This window comes from Poecile atricapillus, chromosome 20, assembly GCF_030490865.1.
Source record: "Poecile atricapillus isolate bPoeAtr1 chromosome 20, bPoeAtr1.hap1, whole genome shotgun sequence".
Taxonomy (NCBI): Eukaryota; Metazoa; Chordata; class Aves; order Passeriformes; family Paridae; genus Poecile; species Poecile atricapillus.
Genome location: NC_081268.1, coordinates 7,035,397 through 7,056,221, shown reverse-complemented (window position 1 = coordinate 7,056,221; position 20,825 = coordinate 7,035,397). Strand labels below are relative to the sequence as shown.

The following is a 20,825-nucleotide window of genomic DNA, read 5'->3' as shown; positions in this document are numbered from 1 at the left end:
TGTCCCAGCTCCGTGCCTGGGGGCTGGAGGGAGCAGGGAGCAGCTCCAGGGGCTGTGCTGGGGTCAAACAGCGCCTTGGGACAGCCCTGGGGGGTTCCCAGGGGGTGAAATCTGGGGGAAAAGGGCTCAGAGTGTGCCCGGGGGAAGGGGAGAGTTTTCTCGCACTGGAACTAGCACTGAGGAGGCGCGGATTGCTCCGCTGACTTGAGGGGAGGCAGGTTGGGGTTTTTCGCCTCTTTGACATCGCTTTTCAAGGCTGCCACCATCCCCTGCTGCCCCGAGGCTCCCTGCCCGCGCCTCGGAGCCTGCGGGATGCCCGCACCGGGTCGGGATGCAGCCGGGACACGGGGTGAGCCCCCAAAAAGTGCTGCAGAGCCAGGCACAGGCTCAGGGCGAGATCTGTGAGTCCTGCCAGCCCCAGGAGTGGGAACAGAGCCCTCACAGAGCCCTCTCAGAGCCCTCTCAGAGCCCTCACAGAGCCCTCACAGAGCCCTCACAGAGCCCTCTCAGAGCCCTCTCAGAGCCCTCACAGAGCCCTCACAGAGCCCTCACAGGGCCCTCACAGAGCCCTCACAGAGCCCTCACAGAGCCCTCTCAGAGCCCTCACAGAGCCCTCTCAGAGCCCTCTCAGAGCCCTCTCAGAGCCCTCACAGAGCCCTCTCAGAGCCCTCTCAGAGCCCTCACAGAGCCCTCACAGAGCCCTCTCAGAGCCCTCTCAGAGCCCTCACAGACCCCTCACAGAGCCCTCTCAGAGCCCTCACAGAGCCCTCACAGAGCCCTCTCAGAGCCCTCTCAGAGCCCTCACAGAGCCCTCTCAGAGCCCTCTCAGAGCCCTCTCAGAGCCCTCTCAGAGCCCTCACAGGGCCCTCACAGAGCCCTCACAGAGCCCTCACAGAGCCCTCACAGGGCCCTCACAGAGCCCTCTCAGAGCCCTCACAGAGCCCTCACAGAGCCCTCACAGAGCCCTCTCAGAGCCCTCACAGGGCCCTCACAGAGCCCTCACAGAGCCCTCTCAGAGCCCTCACAGAGCCCTCACAGAGCCCTCACAGGGCCCTCACAGAGCCCTCACAGAGCCCTCACAGAGCCCTCACAGAGCCCTCACAGAGCCCTCACAGAGCCCTCTCAGAGCCCTCCCAAGGCGCTGCCCCGGTGCGGAGCGGGAGGGATGCAGGGATGGGGCTGCTCCCGCAATTCCCGGCGGGTGAAGAGCCACCTCCCCTCTCCGAGCCCTGCAAAGTTTCTTTGCAAAGGCCCCACCTTTGGATAACATAAAGCTGTTCCCCTGACAGCCGAGCCACGCTGCTGGGGTGTGATGAGAGGCTCAGCCTCTCCCGGCTCCTTCCTGCAGCCAAATTCCCCCTGGAATCGCGGCTGAAGCTCTCGCATCCCCATCTCCCCACACATCAGCTCGCTGCGAGCTCTTTTTACATCTTTTTACCTCTCCAGCTCTGCCCTGCTGGCTGCCGGGGTCCGTGGCTGGGTGGGCACAGCCCTGGCAGCAGCACAGGGGAGGAGGATGAGGGGCTGCAGCCCAGGGATGCTGTGGGGTGCAAGGAAACCCCAGCCTGCGCTTTCCCACCAACCCTTCTGTCTCCACACGGAGCTCCTGGCTCTGGAAAATACCATATTTCTTCGTGCTGAGCGAAGAGGAGACTGTGAAGGGTGAGATGTGGCCTGGAGGCAGTTAAAATTTAAATTTTTCCACTTTTCTGAGCGCTAATACCGTGATCACACTGTCTAAATAATGTCCATGCTCTGGCTGCTGTATTACCTGTCCTAAGCATGATTTACTGCTGTAATAAATTAGCCCCTAAGCCAAAGAATCAAAAATAATTGGCTCTATATCTTGGCCCCCGTTTTATCCTGTTCCTTTTTCCTTTCCACCTGTCCTCTCTCTCCCTCTTACTCATTCTCTGACATTTTTTTCCCTTCTCAATTCCTTCTCGGGGCCACTTTCTGATTCTTTTCCACCGCTCAAGCTGTTGGGATTAACAGATGTGGTTTCTTGTCCTCTGTTTTCTCTTGCAGCTGTTCCAAGCTCCAGCCACAGGAGTCTGAGTCCCACCTGGGGCCCACGGGAGGTGACAGAGGAGCCTCAGCAGAGGCTGAAAAGGACATCACTGTCACAGCTGGCTTTTAAATGGACTTCAAATTGAGCCACGCTTCTGATTGCTCTGAAATACTCGATGGCCTCCAAGCATGAAATACCGCAGGGCAGAGCTGGGGGGGTCGATGGGCTGTGAATCTTCTGCATCTTTATTTTTATGTGTGTGTGTGTCTGTGTTTGTGCTTTACATCTTTAACCTGAAGGTTTGGCACACACAGCCTGCACCCTCCTCACTCGTGTCACCTCCCACCACATCCCCAAATCATCTGTTTCCATCTGGGATTCGGGCCCCCAGCCCTGCCAGGAGAAGGTACAGGGGGTGGAGGAGTGCTGGATTAACAAGGGCACATCTGGCAAAAGGGCTGGAGGCTTTGGTGGATGGTGGCCTTTGGAGTCTGACCCAAAATGTTTGGGGCCGTGCTGTGTTCCAAAAGCTGCTGCAGCACAAGAGCCGTGAGCAGGAGGGGCTGGTGCAGGATTTATCGGTCTCTGGGAGCAGGCAGGGCCCGTGTTGGTGTTTCTGTGTGGGCAGCAGGAGGGAGGGACAGGGTGATCCTCCTCCTCCTCCTCCTCCTCCTCCTCCTCCTCCTCTGAGTTGTTCCACCCCAGCTCCAGTGCTGCAGGAGGGTGGTGATGCTGCCTTTGGGCTCACACACAACCCCAGAGTGATTTGGGCTGGAAGATGATGAAAGATCATCTCATTCCACCCCCTGCCATGGCAGGGACATGTTCCAGCAGCCCAGGTTGCTCCAAGCCCCGTCCAGGCAGGCCCTGGGTACCGCAGCAGCATCGCTGCCGTGTCCCAGCGAGCAGCCTGAGCTCCCCAGCAGAGCTTACACAGGAACAACTCAACTGCTCTGAGCAATCCCAGCGAGAGCAGCTTGAAAAAGCACAGGTTGTTTTCTCATTTCCCTTTAAATAAATGGGCATTTTCTGTTTCCTGGGTTTGGTAGGTTTTATTTTTTTTTTATTTGTTTTTTTTGTGGGGTTGTTTTTTTGTTGTTTTATTTTTTATTTTTTTTTTGAGCTGTTAATGTTCATTTTGCGTGCGGGCACGATGCTGTTCCTGTTTCAGAATGCACACAGTGGAGTGCAAAAATCAAGATTGCATCTCATGCATAATGCAAGGCCCAGCAACCCGCTCAACAAATTACCCAAGTAGATTTCTCCAACAGGGCTGGGGGGAAGGAGGGGAAAAATATATTTGTAACAAGTAGCTTTCTAAAGAAATGACAAGATAAACACATAAAAAATAGGCATGCAGAGATTTTTCTCCGGGGGTTCAATTCAGAAATTAAAGATAAGGATGATGTGGCTGGAGAGTGCGGAGCAGCAGGTTGGGGATGGGGCAGGGGCAGCTGCAGCTCCTGGAGCTCCTGCAGAACAGGAGGGAGCCCAAAGCTACCTGTGGAGGTCTCTGAGGGCTTGGTTTGGTTTTGGGAACTTATTAAAGGAGTGACTTCCCATGGAGAGAGGTAGGAAAAGGGATTATTTGGTTTCTTTATCGCTTTCAAAGTGCTGGGCTTGCAGGGATGTGTTGAAGCTCTGTGCTGCTGTGTGACACTGGACTTTGTGCTGCTTCTCTGGAAACACAAGCCATAAAAATACGGATTTTATGTGTGGGAGGTCATTTTAGGTGTGGAGGATGAAGAGGAGGGGGACAGAAAGATGGGAACAGGTCACCAAAACCCTTCTTGTTCCTCTGGTGTCACCAGCCCAGTACAGCCTTGGCTTCTTCCACTGCTCCTTTGCAGCCTGGACAAGATGAGGATGAGGCCTCTGCTCCCTGTAAGAGGAGTTTTCAGCAAACAGGTGCCACAGAAAGGGAGCACATTCCTTTCCCTGAGCCCCTGCTGAGCCTGGATCATCCCCTGCAGGACAGGGAGCATCCACTGCCCCTTCCCAGAGCGCTTCCCTCAGGAGCCAGGGCTGTGCTGAAACGTGGGGGCTGAGCTGGGGCTCCAGGGTCCAACTTTGTGCTGGGGGAAATGGCATTTTAGGAGCAGACAGGGGTTGGTTTGCTTTTCCTCCACCCTGGAGGGTGAGGGGTCCCCAGCCCTGGGCTGTGTGGGGGGTTCAGTGGATGGGGCACCCTCTGAGTCTGCTCCTCTGGAAGCCAAACCTGCCCAGTCTGGAGGCCAAACTCGTTGAAAAGGGTCAGAGGAAGGAATTTGCCTCCAGGAACGTAGAGAGGCAGCCCCAAAACTTCAGCAAGCACTAAACTTGCTCATCATCCCACCCTGACAATAATGCCCACAGCTCCTGGATCACTTTGATCCATGCAGGGCACAACTTCAGACCGGGCTTCCTTGGGGATTTTTTTCCTAATTCCAGTAATAACTCAGGCTCCAAATCTCATCTTATTCATGTCACTCAGTCTAATGAGCCCAGGCCCGATCCAGCAGGGATGTTTGGGTTTATTTCAGATCCCTGCAGGCAGGAGCTGGGCAGGAGCCCAAACCCAGCTGGGCTCGGTGCTCGGGAGCTGCGGCCACAGCACAGCCCAGAACAGCCCAGAACAGCCCAGAACATCCCAGAACATCCCAGAACATCCCAGAACAGCCCAGAACAGCCCAGTACAGCCCAGAACATCCCAGAACAGCCCAGAACAGCCCAGAACAGCCCAGCACAGCCCAGCACAGCCCAGAACAGCCCAGAACAGCCCAGAACAGCCCAGAACAGCCCAGCACAGCCCAGCACAGCCCAGAACAGCCCAGAACAGCCCAGAACATCTCAGAACAGCCCAGAACAGCCCAGCACAGCCCAGAACAGAACAGAACAGCCCAGTACAGCCCAGAACATCCCAGAACAGCCCAGAACATCCCAGAACAGCCCAGCCCAGCACAGCACAGCATCCTCCTGCCAGCAGCTCAATCATCCCAGGAGGGCTGAGCCTGCCCTGAGGAGCCAGGATGGGGTCAGGAAGGGAAGGGGGGCTGAGGAGCAATGTATGGAGGGGGTTTGTGCTATTCAAGCAGGTTTTTTCCAAGTTGTTAAGCTGTGAGGATGCCCTGCTGTGCGGGATCCTCAGTGTGACATGGCTGTGCTTGGCTGCTCCCAACATCCAGAGGCCAAAACCCCTCTGCCAGCAGAACCCAAAACCCCTGTGCCAGCAGCAGAACCCAAAACCCCTCTGCCAGCAGCAGAACCCAAAACCCCTTTGCCAGCAGCAGAACCCAAAACCCCTGTGCCAGCAGCAGAACCCAAAACCCCTCTGCCAGCAGCAGAACCCAGCGCTGGAGGTGCAAACCCCCTGCACCCCCAAACCCAGAGTGGCTGTTGGGGTTTAGCAGCAGGAGCAGCTTGGGCTCCTGGGCACTGGAGGACACTTTGGTGTCCCCCAGAGCACAGAGCTGAGCTCCCTCCAGGCTCCTGCCCCAGTCCCACCCCTGCCTGTGCTGGGAAAGCTCTGAGCTCCACGGAGCCGGTGGCCAAAATAGCCAGGGTCAGGTTTGGGCTCTCTGCACCTCGGGAATTTGGTACCAATAGAGCTGCAGTGTTGCCACTTCCTTTTTTATATTTCTCTTCCCACATTGTCATTTTTGTGGAATTTGGGAGTGATGACAGGATTTGCTTTTTGTTTAGCTCAGGAGTGTTTAAAATAAACCCAAAATGTCAGGAGGGCGCATTCGCCTCTGCTCGGCTCTTTGGGCCAGGCTGGAGTGGGAAAAGTTAACCCAAAGTGCTCCGTGATTCTGTGTGGAAGGAGGGGAGAGCTCTGCCCTCTCCCCAAATCTCCCCACGATCCCACAGCAGCCCCAGGAAGCCCACTCCTCTTCACCCTCCAAAACCAGAACGGGCAGCTTTGCTGGAGATTAAAATACCACAAGATCTGCTGTGGTTTTGTTTTTAAAAATGCCTGGATGCATTTGCATTGATTTATTTTTAATACAAGCAACGACCTGTGAGCTTTGGGTATTATTTCTGTTTGTTCTCTCTGGCAGAGGAGGGTCTTCAGTGGTGGGCACAGGCCCTGCTCTGCCCTCAGGGCACTAAATATTGCCTCTTCTCAGTGCACATACTGCAGGGGGCCTAAAGAGCTGGGAAAACCCTTGTCTTTGTTTTTTTAACTATTTTTTCCTTTTTTTTTTTTTTTTTTCCTTAATCTCAGCTGTCCTTTAGCATCCTTTCTGAGAAAGACCTCAGCCTGTTCCCTGCCTGTGAGCCTGGGGAAGGAGCAGGAGGTTGAAGGTGACAGGTGATGACAGCAGCCTCCCCTCTCCCAGCTCAGTGCTCCTCCTGAACCACTCTCTCAGCAATGTTTCCATTCACCTTGCCCACGGAGTGAAAGCACAGGCAGCAACTCACTAAGCAAATGAGCCCCTCCTATAATTCCATTTGCTTATGCTGCTTATTTTTCTCCTGCATAATTATTTTTAAAGGAAAATTTAATTTTGTTTAATGGGAACAAAGTTAAACACTTGGTAAGCTTTGTCTTCCACAGCCACCATCTGGTGAGCTTTTTTTCCTGGATTTTTTTTTTTTCTCTCTAATTATTTTTAAACCAGCCCAGTAAATTGTGTGTGGTTAAGAGGCACTTCTCATTAAGATGAAATACTTTGATCTTGTAGGATCATCTGTTTTTAAAGAGGTAATGATATCCTGCATTTTTTTATTTTTATTTTTTTTTTAACCAATCTCAGTGGTGAGACCTGCCCAGGTGTGAACTGGGTGCAGCAATCAGAGCCATCAGGAGAAAAAAGGGGTCAGGAGAAGATCTGCGAGAGGGCACAACAGGGACCATTAAGAAATAAGCAGCAAATCATCTCAGGAAAGGGAAACATTTAACCTGGATATTTATTTATTTTGAAGTGCAGATGGTGTGGGGGGAATAAAAGGCTGCAAGAAGACCAAGAGTCATGGGAATGCTATATATAGCTGTACAGCTGGTTCCTTCAGGTGTGATAACTCAGAAACGCAGGATGATTAATTTTGAAAGTTGAAATGTATAGCGGGTTCTGATTACATCTGAGTGTCTATAATTTAGCTACTTAGTAAAATTAACTTGACGTTTTTAGCGAGCTGTGAGGACAATAATGTGTGAAGAGACTGAAGAACAAGTTTGACTGCACGCTCTTCCCTTACCTCCCCCCGTTTTCCCCAAATCGCCGAGTTTATTTTTAACTTTTCCCATTTTTCCCGAATCCAGAGGAAAGGGTCTGGCTCCCCCTGCCGGCTCCGGGCTCCGGGAATGTGACACAATTCCAGGAAAACTCCGGGACACGGGCTCTGCAGGGCACAGAGCAGCTCCCAAACCCTGGGAATTCCAGGAAAACTCCGGGACACGGGCTCTGCAGGGCTCAGAGCAGCTCCCAAACACTGGGAATTCATTCCAGGAAAACTCCGGGACACGGGCTCTGCAGGGCTCAGAGCAGCTCCCAAACACTGGGAATTCATTCCAGGAAAACTCCGGGACACGGGCTCTGCAGGGCTCAGAGCAGCTCCCAAACACTGGGAATTCATTCCAGGAAAACTCCGGGACACGGGCTCTGCAGGGCACAGAGCAGCTCCAAAACCTTGGGAATTCCAGGAAAACTCCGGGACACGGAATTAATTCCAGGAAAACTCCGGGACACGGGCTCTGCAGGGCACAGAGCAGCCCCCAAACCTTGGGAATTCATTCCAGGAAAACTCCGGGACACGGAATTAATTCCAGGAAAACTCCGGGACACGGGCTCTGCAGGGCACAGAGCAGCTCCCAAACCCTGGGAATTCCAGGAAAACTCTGGGACACGGGCTCTGCAGGGCACAGAGCAGCTCCCAAACCCTGGGAATTCCAGGAAAACTCTGGGACACGGGCTCTGCAGGGCTCAGAGCAGTTCCCAAACCCTGGGAATTCATTCCAGGAAAACTCCGGGACAGGGGCTCTGCAGGGCTCAGAGCAGCTCCCAGAACACAACACCTCCAGGAAGGCTGTGGGACCCAAAATAAATCCATTTGTGGACTTCAGGGGTGGCCTGGGCTGGGCAATCCAACAGCAGGAGCAGCAGGGAGCACGGGAAGAGGCACCCTGGAAGTGCAAGGATTTGGGTGGCTTTCTCCAAAAGAAACCCACAGGGGAGGAAGGAACAGGAGAGATCATCCCCAGCGCTGAGGAAAATCTGTGACACCTCCTAGGCAAGGCTGGGAGCTGCTCAGGCTGGAGAAGGCTCTGGATGATCTGATCCTGGTTTTTTTGGAGCCAGAGGGGAGCTAAGAGAAAGGATGGGAGACAATTTACAAGGGCCTTGAGTGCCAGGAGATGGGGGAATGGCTTTACACTGGATATCAGGAACCATCTGTTCCCTGTGAGGCCTGGCACAGGGTGCAGGAGAAGCTGTGGAAGTGCCCCAGGCCAGGCTGGACAGGGCTTGGAGCAGCCTGGGACACTGGAAGGTGTCCCTGCCATCCAGGGCTGCCGTGGGATTTAAGGTCCTGTCCAAGGCTGCAGCCCCACGTGCTGTGCAGGGAACAGCCCCAGCTCCAGGGATGGGTGAAGTTCCAGGACAAAGAGAACCCAAATCCTGTATTAGGATCTCCCAGTCCCAGTGCTCGGATGCCAAGGGCGAATTTCATTGTACAGTGGGGATATCATCAGCTTGAGGGGGAGAGAACATCGTGGTTTGTGTGAAATCAGTTCAATAAAGTCATGCTTGCACTACAGACTCTGCTTTTGTAACCAAAAATCACTTCAAATTATGGTCTTGTTAATGCTAAACTGAACTATTTTCCCAGTTCACTTTGTGTCACTCAGGAAATAAATGATCTGATGTGGCTGCTCTGGTCAGTAACGCCCAAAGTCTGAGGTTTGAAACAAAATAACACAAACACATTTGTGATGATTTTTCATTTTAATTGTCTGATTCTAAGTAACATTTTCAGACACAGCATCAATCTAAGTACCTAACACAAAGTCCAGCATCAGGCAGCTTCCAGAAGAACCTTCCAGAGATGGTTAAAATGCTTTAAAACATTTAACATTTTTCACATTGCTACAAAACAATGACAAATGGCAGAGTATTTTTTTTTAACCTACATTCTTTTAGCAGGAGAGAAACAATGGAAGGTGGATCACATTCTTGTTTCTTTCAGGATCTGTTTAACTACAACAACAGTTTTATAACATGACAAGTACAAATATAAAATTTCAAATGTGCCAACTTTAAAAAAATCTGGATTTTTCCTCAATACCTGCAGTACCTTGCTTTTGTAATAAATATTAAAAACCATCTTTACATTACAGAAAATGTTAAATAAGTTATTTACCAAAAGGTGTCTTTTTTCATCCTTTTTTTTTTTTTTTGGTCAAAGGCTGATTCCATTAAAAGAGCTGAACAAACATTTTTTACATCAATAAATAGTAAGGCAGCACAAAGCAAACAACACTCAGAAAACCGGTCTCTGTTAGCAGAACTTTCTCCTTCAGAGAATCCTTTTTTTGCTGGTGTAGGAAGGTGATTTTTGATTCTCAGCTGGTGGAACCTGGTTAGAAAAGCACTTACTATTATTATTATTATTATTATTATTATTATTATTATTATTATTATTATTATTATTATTATTATTATTATTATTATTATTATTATTAATACAGTACTTCAGTGCTCTCAATTTGTCCCTACCCCATCCTGCTGCACAAGGATGTGCAGAGAGCAGCTCCTGTGCTCATCAGATCTCCAAATTAAAGTGATAAGGCTTCTGTAAGCAGGAAGTTTGTTTTATGTCATCACTTTCTAGCTCAGGCAGGGCTGAGAACAGCACAGCAGCTGCAGAGGGAAATGCTGATGGGGATGAGGGAGAAGGGATGCATGGAAAAAGCTAGAGGAAAATTTAAGGAGGGGATGGGAATTGTAGAATTATTCAGAGGGGAGGGGTGTGAGGAGAAGGAGAGGATTGCAGAGACAAGGAATGCACTGAATCCTTCTGGGAGTAAAGTCTGAACCTTGTGGGAGAAATCAAATCTGAGCAGTGATTCCTGAAACACTGAACACCCTGCACCAGCAGAGAGCTGCTCCAAAAGCTTCCCCTGCTGGGTCTCTGCTCTGAAAACAAAAGCCTCACCAGTGCCTAGCACAGGCTCCAGCTTTTAACAAGGGTGAACTCCTGCAGCAGGCAGGGTATCAGGCTGTGATCTCCTGGAAATGAACTGCTGGAAGATGATGACAGACATGAATATTAATCTAGGAAAAGCATCAGGAAGGAGTGTTGAGGTGTTTATGTGGTCAGTCATAAAACTCTTAATTCAGCCATCAAACACAGCAGGCTATTTATCACACTAAACTGCTGTCACCCAGGCTTGATTAGGTAGCAAACCTAAAGCAAATCAGACTAATTCTGCAAAATACTCCTGACACAGCACTGTGGATTTCTGACTAGCAGAGACCAAGGAATACAATGCAAACAAAAATTTTACTTACTTCCAGGTTTCCTCTAGCCTTCTTCAAGACATCATGTGTTAAAACCACTGGAAAGAAAGAGGAGATTAAGAAGAATACCACAAATCTTTCTAAATGACCAAATATGAAATCATGTCTGAGCAGGAGGGTTCCCTCAGGACTGCAGGTCCAGAGCAGTGCCACCCCTGGAATGCCATTTTCTGCTGCTGGCCTGTGTTCCACAATCTGCTTTTCAAACCTAAGCATCCTGGAAGTGTTTTTGAAGTTTTTCTGCCAGGTGGAATGGGCAAAGCTCAGCACTGCATGTACCACTGCAGATCTGCACAGCCCCTGCCACGCTCATCCCTCCATCCAAGTCACACAGGAAGATTTTCTGTTCATTTTAAAGGGAGGTGGTGCATGGTCTAACTCCAGTTTGATCCTTTAAGTATCCTCCTTGAGCTGGGGAGGGCAGTTGGGAGGGGGAGATGAGGATAGATGGCAAAAGGAGTCAGTTCAAGGACAAAGCAACCTCTCTGTGCCACAGGGAAATCAAAAACCAGTGGCCTGCTCTGAAGGGTTCCAGGTTTCCTCCATTCATCCAGCCCAGTCTGTCTCTGTGGGGCCAGCAGGAGACCTGTGAATGGAGGAGGGGGTGTTTCCAAACAGAAGTGGTATTTAGAAATGTCAGGTTAAATATGTGAGTCTCTAATCTATGTCAGCTCTCTAACTGCTGAAATGCACCACTCACAAGCACCAATTTGATATTCCTGTCTCAAAAATAAACAATTTAGCCATAATAAAGATTTTTCATTACAACAATGAGAAGCCAACAACTCCAAGGGTAGAGCTGTCACGAGATAATTACACCCTTGGCAGATTACTGCAATTTGGCACTGCCTTGTTCCATGCTCAGAGGTTCAGATGAGGTTTATAAGCAATGAGCTCTCTCGCCAGAGAGAGCACACAGAAGACTCTGAGCCACCAGAATGTTCCAGTCTCTGCCTCTAAATATATTTAGGAATGTTCAGCTACATAACAGAGGGAACCTGAATATCCTCACTGGAGCAGGCAGGTAACAGGATGTGTGCAGAATGAAGGCAGGCAAGGTCACCTACTGCAGTGCTTTCCATTTCTTGCTAGAGAAAGGAGAAGGAATCTCAAAACCAAGAGTAAACAACCTGATAAAATCCAGCAGCTTCAGGTGGTCCCCCAGTTTTGCTGTAGGCTTGGCCAGGAATTTGTGTACAGATGCAAATTAGAAACATTTCTGAAATTGCTCTTTTAAGACAAAGGCAACTCGACATCCATAATTCCCATAATCAATGAAACTTGGAGAAAATCACATCCAGGTCTTTTTGTGTGGCAGAGTGCTCTCTGCTCAGAGGAGCTCTGCTACTAAACCCATTTCACCTGGCAAACTAGATTTTTCTAAATCAAAACTATTAAATTCTGCTGATGAGGAAAATTTGGGAGCTGTGCCACTGCTGGCACAGCTGCTGCTCTCCAAGCAGAGATTTGCATTACAGGGATTTCAGAAAATGCAGGTTTCAGTTTCTCAGCACCTCGTTCAGAGGAGGTTGAATGCTCTGATAAAAAAGTGAGCACATTTAGGGCAAGAGGCACTGTTTGCTTTAGGGAAGTGTGGGTGGAGTGGATCAGGATAAATTCTGGCTATAAGGTTAAAATCTCTGTGGATTTATACCTGGCCTAGCTCTGAAATTACCCAGTGTGTCTGAGATGACATTGGAGCTGGATAAACCAGACCAGTCAATCTACCTCAGGGACATTATTTGTAAAGAAGTAATAGAATAGCTTTGATTTTTACATGACAACCCCAAACTGAGCTATTTGGCTCTACAACATGAACGAAACATAATTTATGACTTAATACAAGTAATTTGTACACATATAATAAAGCAATTTTGAAAGAAGTGACCAAACACCAGCCCATAAATGCTTGAAACAACAAAAATCTGCAGGCAGAAGATATATGGGCCTTAGATATAAAAATTACAGGCTATGGAGCAAAATAGCATTTATCACTCTACATTGCATTTAACTGACTTGAGTAACATATAATATTATGGATATTTTTATAACTTTGTATGGTGTGGAAAATTTTCCAGTCTAGATTAATTACTGATAGCACAAGTGCCACTCCATCAAGGACTAATGAGCCATTCAGTCCCACCACTTCAGAGGAGGCAAGAATGGATTTTTTGCATTATTTTTGTTTTTACAGATGAAAATTAACTCCTCCTCCCACAGTTTCACATATTTCTGTAGCAGGAAGGTAGAGTTCCATTCAGATCTCTTCTGGTGAGTGATTAAAGTCTAAAGCAGCAGAGATGGATCTCTTCAAACAGACACCTGGCTTAACACAGCTACAATACTCCCTATGTCCCACTTGTTTTCATGTTTCCAGATAATTTTCTAGACGTGGCCACTAAGGGTGAAATAGAATTCCCCAGCATGCCCTAATTTTTCTTTAAAAAATTACTCATAGCAAGTTTTTGTTTCTCTTATCCTGAGCTTGTTTTCCTGCACTTCTTAGTCTGCTGCAGAGCACTGACAGAGCTCCTTGCAGGGCAGTACCTCAGAAAATGTAAAAGCCTAATTCCACATTTATTAACACTGAGGCAAAATCACGATTTTGACAATGCCAAAAACTCTGGCTGAAAACGTTTACAGCAAGCAGTAACTTTGCCTCTGTCCAGAACTGCTGTGAAAGAGAAACAAGAGTATCCAAAATGGAATAACCCAAGTAGGAATTAGTGGCAGCTGCATGGATTGACTCTTTATCAGTGGTTTGTGTAAAACCATCATCAGCTTCCCATGGTATCCTCTACAGCCTTTTGTACTTTGGGCAACTTCTGCCCACTGGAATGAGGCTCCATCAGTCCAGCACAGCCTCAGCCTGTTTGTCACTGGAGAGCACGAGGGAACACCAATTTTAAAGGTAAAAATTCTACAGACATAAAATCAGAATCATTATTAAAGCACACACTCACACTGGTCAATGATGACTTTCTCCATGTTTTCCTTCAGCTGGTTTGTGGAGTGCAGGCGTTTCACCGTGCTGTGCAACTTCTTCTCTTGCTCACACAGTTTCTTACGCAACCTAAATATTTCTGCTTTCATTCCTTCATCCTAAATTGAGAGAAGAAAGTAACATATTAAACTACTTGCTGAAAATATTTTCTGCACTGGGAATTGTTCAGTACTTTGGTGCAAGTACCCTCAAGCTTCCTTGGAGTACCAACAACTCAAAGGAGTGAAGGACCACCACTGAGTCCTGCCCTTCCTCCTTCACATCCCCCATGACATGAGATTCTGTGATACTACAATTCTTAGCTGGAATTTACTGCAGTCATTTTTCTATTAGACTGAGGAAAGTCTATTAGACTGGTGCCTATTTTTGTTCTAATCTAGAAAAGATAAGGAAGGCCAGTGCCAAGGGATCAGTGCCCTGTCTGCCAGGTTCAGAATTCCAGCTTCCTCCTTGTGTAGTGGCTGATGCTGCCTTTAGCACAGGGCTAAAAGTTAAACTGGGACAGTTTAACTGCAAAATTATTTGACAGTATCATTGTAAAGGTTCATTTTTCACCACCCATCCCAACAAAGTTCTGCTCAGTGACTTGTAAAACAGGACTGTCAGAAGCCCTGGCACATCAGTGTCACTGATTTGGGTCCTTGTGCAGATTTAAGCTTGGACCTTTTTTCCTTGTTGTGCCACTTGTTGAGTAATAAAACTTCTGAAATTTGCCCCCACTAGTTATCTCTGCAGAAGAACTGATTTCTCACAACTGCTGTGGGGCTGCAGAGAAGGCACTGAATGCTCAGAGTATTTTAGAATCCAAACTTCAAGAGAGAGAGAGAGATTCTTTCATATTCTGCATTTAAGACGTCAGGAGCAATCTAATATCCTTAGGATCAGGGGGTGTTGGATAAGAAACTCCAGAAAAGATCCTATGGGGCTCTAATGAGGAGCATCCTGGGAATTCAGATCCCCACAAACATTAAGATCAGCCTTTCAGGAATGACTGATCCAAAGCAAGGCTCAGATCAGTGTCAGGAAAGCAGGAGATGCATCCCCCACATCCTGAAAGCCCTGTGTGGGTGAGGGACATTGAGTCCCTGCAATCCAGGCCAGCACGGAGCTGCCTGCATGGATTACACACATGAGGATAAAAATGGAAGTACACACCCTTGCCAAGGCATCCCAAATCTGGAGCTGAAACATCAGTGAATGTATCAGACAGCAAACTTCACTCCCACTGCTTTTGTGATTTTATATATTTAAGGATGCTAAAAAATTATCACCAAAAATGTTATGAAATTATATAGAAAATGTTTGTTTTCCCAAAGTTTGAGGGTTTGTTTTTTTTTTTTTTCAGAAATATCCTGCTTCCCTTAATAAACACATACAAAAACCTCAGTGAAATCACTTTAGATTTATTTTAGAGCCAGGGTTTGAAACAGTGTCAATGCTGAGTGGTGGTATTCTGACAGCAGAGATATTTCATTCTTCATTTAGTTTACTTTTATTCATTTACATAGTGCAATCCTTTTTAGTTAAAGTGTTATAAAACTTGTCTTGGGGCTCTGTCACACTTTTACAAAAGCTTCTTCTTTTACAGCTTTGGCATCAACAACATAAAAGAAAATGTAGCTGAGATTACATCGAAGTTGCTGATGTTTCTCTTCTTACCAATACACACATGATCAAATTGAATTTGGTTCAAGTAACAGGGAGCCCAAACCTTTTCCTCTTGAGCTGGAGCATGTGCCACCTCCCTGGATTCCCTGAATCTCATGTAACAGGATTAGATATTCCATCTTTATTACAAAGTATGTTGTAAATGAACACCTGGCCACACAACATGACCAGGACACACTCAGCCTTACACTGAATCCACGTCTCCAGAGCCTGGGGTCACGATTTTCCAACATGTTCCCAACTGACACATCTGCAACTGGTGCATCCTCCTGGAGACATTCCCAGAGTCCAAGCAACCACCCCAAACCCCCAACCAAAGCAGCCAAGGCCAGATGGAGCCCAGCAGTACCTGAATGCCCTGAGCAGTACCATGAGCAGCTTTCAGGGGAAGAGAAACTCTCCAGAGAAGCTTCAGGGAACGTGCAGCCTCTTCTAAAATCTGCTGGACTGTGTGAGTGTTGGTGGAAAAGCCATGCAGGGATGCCTGTTCTGGTACCTGTATCACAGGATTAGAGACATTTCATATTTTATACTTAAACCATTATGAAAGTGTAATCTTAATTAATGGGTTTAATCCAGCTGGTGTGATTTCATATTTCAGATAATGTACACAGCCATTGTGTGCCATAAAAACTAATTTGTTAGTTAACAAAGGCTGCTGAATTATGTATCATCTGAGAATTTCAGCAAGGGAGGGGATTTATCCTAATCAATAACCATGATTAACAATAGATTATATTTACTAGATTTGCTATGCCACATGGTAACAGTTGGCAACTCTCTTCTTTCTTCATTTGCATTTTGTGTCATGTTATTTGAAAGTCAATGATTACAGACATCAATTTAAGCACTATAGATGTTTCTTCCTTAGCAGACCCTTTAAACTGTTCCATTTAATGCTAAAATAACTATCAGGGTACACATAAAATGTTTTCCTCTGCTGACAGATGAGAAAACCAAATGGAAGAAATTGCATAAATGTGAAATAAAGGAGGAAAAGAATGTGAGGGGAGGAAATGAATTACCAAAGCAATGGTGCTACAGAAGGGGGAAGGGTAATGAAAGAAAAGCATTTGCAGTTCCTGCCCCATGCAGGATATAATCTGAATATTTATTTAGCATTGTTATCAAACCAGAATCCTCCTGTCACATAAAATATCCCATTTGCTAAGTAGTCTGAAACTTCAGTGATGTAAAGCTTGATAGGAAACTGCAAATTGTGAAACTTACTGCTTTTATTTTTACACCAACAAAACAAGTTAAAAACTTAGAGAGATTACTTTTTCAGTCATTATCAGTATGTTAACTAGGTCATTGGGAAATATATGATACTTCAGAGAGTCTTAAGTGTCATTCAGGCATCATTTGACTGTGTGAGCACACATGTGATACCACAAAAAGAATTTCAGAATTGTTGCAGACTGCACCTTCAACAGCTTCACTAATTATAACTGCAAAAATAAGTAGCATTAATTTATCCCTGAAGTTAAGAACTGTTTTCTGAAGAGCAGTAAGCATGGTTTTTACAGCATTTATATTATCATAAAATCATAGGGGTGAAAAGGACCTTCATTAGACACTTAGTTTCCTTTCCCTCTCCAAGGCAGGAAAGCATCACATGGGATTTTTAAGCATTGGCATAATCTATCCTCAGAACTGCCTGCAGTCAGTGTCTCTGAGCACCCTCCATGCCAGTGGTTCATTATTTTTACCACTGGCTGCTGTTTTCCCTGCCTGATCCAGGCCCTTCCTGCTGGGGTTTAAGTTTCTTAGCTCCCTGTTAGATGCCACAGATGTGCACAGATTGTTCCTTCCCTTTAATTGAAGCTTGTAGGAAAATTTGTCTTTTCAAATCACCCCAAATATGCCATCATTAACTGTGTCCAAAAATTAATATTACATAAGAGAAAATTAGCAGAAGTAAAGACTAACTAGTTCTCCTATTCTAGACAAAAAGGACTGAGGTTATTCAAGAGAAAATAAACATTTTATTGGTTAAGCATCCCTAAGACTGCAGCAAGAGCACCATGAGTGGCTAACACTGTCAGAGAATGAAGAAAGGATGATAGTGAGTCCTAGAAGACAGTGTTTGATTATTAATGAAATATTCAAGTTTCTGGACTAGCTTATGATATTGTTAAATGTTCAACTGATAACCAGGAAGAGGAAAAATATAAAAAATCTTCCCTGAAATATGAATGTAATATGTAACAAGCCTCATCAGCATACATCAATCTTTAATGTGCAGTTATAACCTGGTGTTACTAAAAGGCTGAATTCAAATCAGGGGAGAACTTTGTCAGCTCTGTATCACAATTTTTTAATTGTCTTATATTTCCTGGGTTCATCTCAAGCCTTCATTATATGAAAATTGTAATTATTTTTATTCTTAGGTTACTTTTACATACCCCTAGTTGAAACCCTCTTTACAGCACTTTAGATTTTTACCTGGGGTTTTCTGCTGCTTCTTTTGTTTGGCTTTTTTTATCATTTCCCGTGCAACAAACACCGATTTCCATAGCAAAACCAAGCAGTTTTACCTCATTTAAAGCCAAAACTGAAAGTGACATTGCTTAAAGGCCTAGAATTAACTAACTCAGAATCACACTGAGTCCATCTAGCTGCTGACTGTGCCAAGCTTGAGGCGTCCCGAGTTATTCGGTCGGTTCTTCCCTTCGCACCATTTTGTGCCTCTGGGTAAAACCCACCCTCCTGCAGAGGATTTCAGCGCTCACCTTTACTCCAGGCTCCTGCAGCTTGGTGCCAGTGACCTCCCTGAGTGCAGTCTCCATGTCTGCCAGCACCTGCTGCCCCTCTGAGATCTGTTTCCTCAGGGCATCGTAGTCCTCGATGAGGCCCAGGACGTGCCGGCCGTTCCTGTCCGCCCACATCCGATGGCCGGGCACCAGGCGTGGGGTGCACGTCCTGCTGGAGCTGCTGCTGCACAGGGAGGCACTGTCCACGTCATCCTGAGGGGCTGCCTGAGTACCTGGCACAGAAAAATCGGCTCAGTGGGGTATCACCCTGAAATTACAGCATTCTGATTGTATGGAGTATTGTATTTTCCTATTATTTATTCTTTTGATTGTTTATAATGTTGCTAGTTTCTGCCTTCTGATTGTATGGAGTATTGTATTTTCCTATTATTTATTTTTTGATTGTTTGTAATGTTGCTAGTTTCTTTGTTCATTTTTCTTTTTTTCTTTTTATTGAACCAAAAAGGGTGAGATGTCACCCTGAAAACTCAGCTTCTGAGCTTGCTGACATGGTTTTCTAAAGACTTTCCCAGGACAGGAACTGTAAACATAGATATGTGTACATTCTTTCTGTTCCACATCTTGTGATGGGCATCTCTCATGGCCAGTGCAGTGAGAAAGTGTTATCCTGACCATCCAATCCCTGGCTGTGGTCAGGAGCCTATAAATCCTGGGAGGAAAAATAAACTCTGCTCTTTCTTTCACCACTCCTCAACCTGTGTCTGTGTGATCTATTCATCTTCAGCAGCAACAGTGGGGTTTTTTTTTATCCTCACACAATAAAATTAATTTGTGCCTGACTTCTCTTTAACAGCCAGGCTGGGTGTACCTGGTTTCTCCGCTGAAATGCAGCGTCCGTGCTGCTGCTTCTGCAGCTCACAAATGTTCCTCCTGCCAGCAGGGCAGCTGCAGAGATTTTCTACATATAAAAAAGGAGAAGGAAAGCTGTATTATTAGATGTTTACATGCATTTAAAAAAAAATCCTCCAAGCTCTTCAGTTCCTTTTATTGCTGATGCTACACTTGGACTCCAGAAGCAGGGAAAACCAGATCATTTTTCTAGTATCATGCCATGGATCTTCCAGTATTTATCTACTTTTATACCTGAGCATCTATCCAAATAATAGGTATCTCCCAAAATCAAACCACAGTTAAAAAATCTAATATATACCCTGATGAACATGTTTTATTAACAAATATAAGCTTCCTGTTAACTCCACAGGAAGTAGGACACTTTTCACAGCTGTAGCACACTAAAGATTGTCTCCATATTCTTCCTTCAGAACTTCCACTAAGCACCCAAGAGAAAAGCACATCCAAAAACCTCAGCTGCTGACATTCCAAGGAATCTTTCTGCTCCATGTGGCTTTCTCTGGATGTATGGAAAGCTGTTACTTTAAGGAGGAAGATTCTGGTGCCCTCTCTATCCCATGTACATCAATATTGGAACCATAACCTAACCCTGGGTGTAAACATTACACTTGCCTTCATTTGCTAAAACAGCATCACTTAACAATGATTGAAATAAAGGTAAAATATTCCTCAAGGGCAAAGAGGGGACAACTGATTTATCCAGAGCCCATTTAGTGCACTTATTGATCATTCCTGAGTAATATACACTCACCCTTAACAAACACTACAGAGCTCAGCAGTGAAAAAAGAACCCCCCAGGTAAGCAAAAATTTATAGCAATTTATTGCAGGCATGCTCCCATCCCAGAGACTCTGCAAATGCTCTGGCTGCATGCAAAGGAAGCTCCAGCTGGAGGCTCTAGGACAGTGCAGAGTGCACTTCACACCCCAGCTCTAACAGCAGAGGGATTTCAGGAGAGCTGATGTTGTTTAAGGCTGTAGGAGCATCTCTCAAGAACGAGACCCAGGCTCTGCAGTAGCCCAAAAGCAGAGAGAGCACAGTACCATCCTGACCTGCACAGGGCTGAGAGCCTGGCTCCAGCAGACAGTTGATACTGACAGCTGACACCACTCCCACTTCCTCTCTCTTCCCTTTGGAAAGTTGTTCTTCCAATTTTTCATGCAAAGATTTGTTGGTGTCTATGCTCCTCTCCAGCTGCACTCGCAGGCTCTGGATTTCAGTCAGCAGCTCGTGTAAATCCAGTGGATTATTCTGATCTTTCCGGAATTCTTCTGAGGCATCACATCTGGGATCTGAGACCATTTCAAAAGAAACACTCAAACATCTCTAACAATTAAAATAGTATTACTCACTAGAACCCTCAGCAAGTAAGTTATAACCAGTATTATCCTCAATATTAAGAATTAACTACAAACAGCATTAAGATAATGGTTTGACAAAAAAAAGCATGTCTTAATTGCTTCTACCCTTGAAAGATTTAAAGAGCTGAAAATTGTTTTTTATTTTGTCCATAAAAGCTACAATGTCTCATGCCAAAAGCTAAAAAATTAGATAAAAGGAAAATGAAGAGGATTTACAAAATGTGAAGTGCATTAATGCACAGTCTGGGGAAAGGAAAAGGAATGGAGAACATCAGAGTGCAGAGGAGGGATGGAACAGAACTGGGAGTTTAATTTTACACACGGAAGGAAAAGGAAAACAGTGATCACCTGGCAACCAGAGGAACAAATCTGAACCTGAGAAAAACAAGGGCTGTGTTTGCCTTCTCACAGAGAGATCAGTACACAAACAACCCCATGCATTCTCTCCTGCTGAAATCCAACTGTTCAGGGTGCTCTGCAGACAGGGGAAAGGGGCTCAGCCGCATGAGGAGGGTGCTGCCACTCTCTAATGACATCAGGAGCTCTGCAAGGAGAATCCCTTGGAGAATCCAGCCCAACTCTGCCTTAAAGCTCTTCTGCTGCAGCCAGCCAGGAAAAGCAGTGGCAGCAGAGCATAACACTTGGAGCAGC

The 20,825-nt window shown here is 46.3% G+C and overlaps 1 protein-coding gene across 1 annotated transcript in view; it reads right to left on the bottom strand.

The window, feature by feature from the left end:
- Window positions 1–8,927: 8,927 nt before the first annotated feature.
- Window positions 8,928–20,825, bottom strand: part of CDK5RAP2 (CDK5 regulatory subunit associated protein 2) — a 70,626-nt gene continuing 58,728 nt past the window's right edge. Inside the window, exons 33-39 of the mRNA XM_058853591.1 lie at window positions 19,866–20,105; window positions 18,770–18,859; window positions 17,920–18,173; window positions 15,534–15,680; window positions 13,476–13,614; window positions 10,504–10,550; window positions 8,928–9,568 (exon numbers count right to left, since the gene is read on the bottom strand). Coding sequence (XP_058709574.1) covers window positions 9,509–9,568; window positions 10,504–10,550; window positions 13,476–13,614; window positions 15,534–15,680; window positions 17,920–18,173; window positions 18,770–18,859; window positions 19,866–20,105 — 977 coding nt within the window. The 3' untranslated portion in view covers window positions 8,928–9,508. The remainder of the gene's footprint in view (window positions 9,569–10,503; window positions 10,551–13,475; window positions 13,615–15,533; window positions 15,681–17,919; window positions 18,174–18,769; window positions 18,860–19,865; window positions 20,106–20,825) is intronic.